The sequence below is a fragment of the Labrus mixtus genome, chromosome 15, assembly GCF_963584025.1.
Source record: "Labrus mixtus chromosome 15, fLabMix1.1, whole genome shotgun sequence".
Lineage (NCBI taxonomy): Eukaryota > Metazoa > Chordata > Actinopteri > Labriformes > Labridae > Labrus > Labrus mixtus.
This window is the reverse complement of record NC_083626.1, coordinates 28,853,523-28,859,263: the sequence shown is the minus strand read 5'-3', so window position 1 is coordinate 28,859,263 and position 5,741 is coordinate 28,853,523. Positions and strand designations below refer to the sequence as shown.

At 44.4% G+C, this 5,741-nt stretch overlaps 1 protein-coding gene across 1 annotated transcript in view; it reads right to left on the bottom strand.

Annotated features, from left to right (window-relative positions):
- Positions 1-5,512, bottom strand: part of magixa (MAGI family member, X-linked a) — a 46,634-nt gene extending 41,122 nt beyond the window's left edge. The window contains 5 exon segments of the mRNA XM_061058426.1: positions 1,233-1,352; positions 2,060-2,176; positions 2,426-2,663; positions 2,749-2,800; positions 5,213-5,512. Of these exon segments, the coding sequence (XP_060914409.1) occupies positions 1,233-1,352; positions 2,060-2,176; positions 2,426-2,663; positions 2,749-2,790 (517 nt within the window). The 5' untranslated portion in view covers positions 2,791-2,800; positions 5,213-5,512.
- Between the last annotated feature and the right edge of the window lie 229 nt (positions 5,513-5,741).

Below are 5,741 nucleotides of genomic sequence, written 5' to 3'. Positions count from 1 at the left end.
AGTTAGCTCGTAGCTTCACATTGTTGTGTTAGCATGCTAATGTTAGCGCTCTTTAGATAGCTCGTAGCTTCACATTGTTGTGTTAGCATGCTAATGTTAGCGCTCTTTAGTTAGCTCGTAGCTTCACATTGTTGTGTTAGCATGCTAATGTTAGCGCTCTTTAGTTAGCTCGTAGCTTCACATTTCATGTAAACTGACACAGAATGAGCGTGATCTAAAAACTCTTACTAACATCCAAATAATCAGTGAGTATGTTCTTCTTCTCTCTAGTTCTTGACTAAAACAGCTTTTATACACAAGGGGAGGAGCCGGCCGTCCCGTCCATGTAAACACGGCTCTGACAACAACACAGCCAGCGGGACTCGAGCTTCTCCCTCATTGTAGACAGTCAGGACTCAGAGACATTTACACAGGACAGACTTTATGATTTATTTATGTGGAACATGTCGATCATTCTAACTTTAAGCTCATGTCCTAACTTTCCATCTATCACGTTATTTCAAAATAAAAGCAAACAGTAAGTGAATTACTCTCAGCTTAAGACAGGACATTCAAAATAAAAGCCTCACAAAAACTCTTTTTAAATGCAAAATAATGGAATATCAAACATGTGATTAAAATTTGGATTAATCGTGATTGAAGATGATCCCTAATGAGAAATGCAGAACGGACGTGATTACATAAAAGAAATAAAAACAAGCTTTAGTTTGAAAAGACGTTTTATCTGACGAATGAAAGCGTTTGAGGATCAACAGTGAGACGACAGAGGTGAACCTTTCTCTATTTAAAAGTCGCTCAGTGTCATTATTTGTTTAGTGTGAACACGGATTTAAATATGTGTGAATTCAGTTTCTATTTTGGTCTCATTAATCCCGTCAGATTAAGACTGAAGTGAGCGAGGGCGAGAGACACAGGGAGTTTTAAAGAGAGAGAGAGATGTAGGACAGAGCGAGGCACGTTTAAGGTTCAGAGGATTAGAGACATTAAATCCTCTTTTCCTCCAAAAACGCTGTTAAAAAAAAAACCTCAATCAGCACATTTACTGCACACTGAAAAAAATGTTACAAAAAAAATCTTCTTACATCTCCAAAAGCAGAATTGATCAAATGGAGTTTAGTATCATCTCTGAATGTGTTTCATTAAAGGGACAGTCTGCTGTTTTTCTCAGAGAGTTTTTGTTTTGTTGTCTTTTTTGCAGTGTAAATGATTAAAGGTGCGTTTGTTTTTGTCACCTTTGAACTTGCCGCTCTCCAGCAGAGCTCCGGACTCCTCCAGGGAGAAAAACTCCTCGATGGACACAAAGTTGTAGTCCACACCTGAGATCTCCCCGTCGCGAGGCTGCCGGGTCGTACCTGCAAGAGAGGACAGCGTGATGTCATCACTGAGGGACAGACGTGTAGTCCTGACGCAGACTGAGGACTACAACACACAGAGGTCATTGCTGACTGACAAACAACGAGTGAAATCAGAACAGAATTTATTTTGTTTTAATTTTTTACAAGGTTTGATATTTACACTTCTGCCTGTGTTTGAGGAGGTCTCACTCTGTCAGATTTTGTGGAGACTAAAACTTGCATGTGTGTTTCAATAAACAAACAAGAATAGCACGGCTTTTGTGGGCACTAAAGCTGTGCGATTGAGACAAAATGATGGCGTGCAAAGGGTGAAACGCACGCACACGGCTCGCAAACTTCACCGCTCTAACTGCAGCACCTACAATACCACACACACACACACACACACACACACACACACACACACACACACACACACACACACACACACCCTGCACGTCCTGTAATCATTAACAGAGATCATCAACACTCGAACAGTTTATTTGACTTCTCACTCGGGTTGAACTTTAACCATCAGCTTAGAAAAGGAAAAAATCCACTTATTGTATTGTTTTCACTCTTGTTGTGTTCTCTGTGTGGGTGTACAGGTGTGTGTGTGTGTGTGTGTGTGTGTGTGTGTGTGTGTGTGTGTGTGTGTGTGCAGGTGTGTGTGTGTGTGTGTGTGTGTGTGTGCAGGTGTGTGTGTGTGCAGGTGTGTGTCTTACAGGGGACAGCTCTCAGGTACAGGTTCTCTCTGATGAGCTGCTGCAGCTGACTGTCCATGGAGCCCGGAGTGAAACACTTGCTGAGGTACAACCTGAGGTCCTTACAGAGGGACGAACCTGAAACACACACACACACACACACACACACACACACACAGAAACACACAGAGGTGATGTCATCAGAATGAATGTGCACATTGGTGTTGAGACAGAAATATTGGAATAGAATCACTGTCCACATGCTTAAAGTCTGATATGTCCCAGGTTGACTGCGGTCGTACTGAGCATGTGCAGAACAGTGTGTGTGTGTGTGTGTGTGTGTGTGTGTGTGTGTGTGTGTGTGTGTGTTTAATCGTGCCCGCTGACCTGGCGAGACGGTCTTGATTCTGATTGGATGAGGACAGGAGTTGAGGACTCCTCTGACATCACCGAGGGTCATCCCTAACACGGGCGTCCCCCCGATCTCCAAGATGATGTCGCTCACCGTGGCCCCGCCCCCGTGAGCTGCAGTGACGAAGGGGAACTCGCCGTAGTCGGCCCCGCCCCCGATGGCCAGACCGAGCTCTCCGGAGCCGCCGCCCAGCGGGACGAAGCTCTCCTGCACCTGAGGACAAAGACGGAGGAGACGGCAGGTGAGCAGACCGTTCAGCTTCTCACTGATTGGTTAAATCATATGAATGTATATTCACCTTGGAGCGCCAGTGCAGCTTCTTCACCGTCGCTTTAGACATGGCGGCCGAGCTGCAGACAGGAAGTAGAAACAAAATTACTGAGCATGCTCGAGAAGTTTGTGACCTTCTTGCAGTCTTTGTGAGGAGCCTCTTCTACTTCTCATAGGCTCCTCCCCCCTCTCTGCGCATCTAAAAAAACTATTTTTAAATCCTCACTCCTGCACTAGAAAGCTTCCTTCTCCCCTCGTTAGGAGTCAAGGAGACGAGGACTTTGTGTACATCTTTTGATTCCTAGCTAGGAGGTGTTCTCTTCCTCCTCACATCCTCATTAGAAAGTTTCTTTGACTTCCTCTGCGTCTCTCAACCGAATTCCAGAGTCAAAGAATCAGTCATTTTTAAATCAGACCCCGCAGTCATGTATTTCGGTTTTGAAGTCGTCTCCATGGCAACAGAGGAACGTCGTGAGGAAGTGTCGAATCAGCAGAGAACAGCTTCCTGTGTTCTCGTCCATCGACTCATCATTGACTCACGCTTCAGACACACAGAACAGCAGATGGTGGCAGACAGCGGGGAGCCACACACACACACACACACACACACACACACACACACACACACACACACACACAGAGTTACAAACAAACACACAAAGAAAAACATGGAAACACAAACATAGGCAGACCGGCCACTGACACCATTCCATTTATACACAATCAGACCCACAGGGAAACTCACACACACACACACACACACACACTCTGCTAGATGCCGTGTGTGTGTGTGTGTGTGTGTGTCTGTGTCTGTGTCTGTGTGTGTGTGTGTGTGTGTGTGTGTGTGTGTGTGTGTGTGTGTGTGCATTAAATATGGATGAGCATATGTGAAGGTGGGAGTCGGAGCCACAAACAAACCACAAAGTCTCCGAGCACAGACGCAGATTATCTGAGAGTTTAAATTCAACTGATGAAAAACAAAACAAGAGGAAACTTTCTAGGAAGTAAGGAAGTGAGGAAGCATCCTTATAAGACGGCATGGAAGGAAGGATACATCCTCATTAAGGAAGTGAGGAAAACAATGATGCTGAAAAAAAGAGCGGCTGAACGCTGTAATGAAAAAAAACAAGGAGGGAAAAAAGCCTCCTAACGACGCAATCTGAAGAAATAAGTAAGGAAGCAAGGATGCGTCTTAGGTTTCAGAGAAAGTAAGGACTGTTTTAGTTTTGTAGCGTGGGGGTAACTAATCTTCCTGGGGGTAGTATACGCTAAGAAAGAAAAGAGGGACTGTGTTGAGGAGTGCTGACTAGGAGGCAAACAAATCTTGCTTTAAGGAGTGAGGGACTAAGGGGGTAAGGAAGCACCCAAGAATGGGAGAAGATCCTGAATTTGTAGGAAGGAGAAAAAGCATCGACTTTGCCAGTTAGGTAGGTTTTTAAACTGGGAGAGGAAGAAGGGACCTTGTTATCTATTGAGGCCATGAGGAAGTTGTGAAGGGTCCTGCTTAGGTTACTAGGAGGCACAGAAGTGTCCTTATTGTCAATTGACGACTTGAGGAGATGATTTAGTGTCCTACTGATGTAATGAGAAAATCCAGAAGTCTTCTGGGATGGGGTTAGGAGATAAGGAAGATTTCTAGATCTTACACCAGGAGGAAAAGAAGCAAGATCGTGATGGAATAAGGAAGTGAAGTATCATCCTCTATGATGTAATGAGGAGGTAAAGAAGCATCCTCGTTATGTGATGAGGAGATGAGAAGCTTCCTTATGATGTAATTAAGTGTTAAACAAGCAAACTAGTGAAGTAATAAGGACATAGAAAAGCATCCTAGAGATGCAATAAGTATTCTCCTAGTGAAGAAATTAGGAGGCAAACTACTGATGTAATAATGAGGTAAGGACACTTCCTAGTGATGTAATGAGGAGAAAAGGAAGCATCACAGCCTGAAATTGAATACTTGAGGAGATAAATGAGTGTCCTTACTCTATCCAACTAGGAGATGAGAAGTTAAACATGCACCCTAGTGATGTAATAAGGAGGTCAAGAATCATCCTAGTGTTGTGATGATGGGATCAAGGAGATAAAGAAGTGTCCTAGTGATGTAGTAAGGAGGTCAAGAAGCATCCTTATTGTTAAGTATCAAGGTGATAAGGATGTATCCTTTCCACAGTTCAGGAGACGAGGTCTGTGAATCCTGGAGGGCGGGGGTCTCTCAGCAGGAGACAGGATGTTTATTGAACCCGTCACAGTAAGAGCTCGACATGTGCTGCTATTAACACATCATTAACACACGCTCGATCGCCCCCCTCTCTCTCTCTCTCTCTCTCTCTCTCTCTCTGTCACTTCCTGTCTGTCACCGCGTTCCTTTCAGTTAATTCAGTCATCAAAATAAAAGACTTTTACAACATTTAATGATCCATCACATGAACCCAACTTCCTGTGTGTGTGTGTGTGTGTGTGTGTGTGTGTGTGTGTGTGTGTGTGTGGCGTACCTCTACAGATGGGTTTGTGTGTGTTCAGCTGTCATTTCCAAACTAACTCGGAGTTTCTGTTAGTTTCTCTCTCTCTCCTATTTCCCCCGTTATGTCACTCGCCCAACGTCCTTCTCTCTGTGTTTTCCTTCACTTTCTCTGTCTCTCTCTCTCTCTCGCTCGCTCGCTCTCTCTCTCTCTCTGATAAGACGGTCAGAGTACAGAGTGTGATGTAAGTCAGAGTGTGTTTAGGGAGTGGACTGAATCTCTCTCTGTATGCACACCGTTTGAAGGAATGTGTGTGTGTGTGTGTGTGTGTGTGTGTGTGTATGTGTGTGTGTGTGTGGTGTGTGTGTGTATGTGTGTATGTGTGTATGTGTGTATGTGTGTGTGTATGTGTGTGTGTGTATGTGTGTGTGTGTGTGTGTATGTGTGTGTGTATGTGTGTGTGTGTGTGTGTGTGTGTGTATGTGTGTGTGTGTGTGTGTGTGTGTGTGTGTGTGTGTGTGTATGTGTGTGTGTGTGTGTGTGTATGTGTATGTGTGTGTCT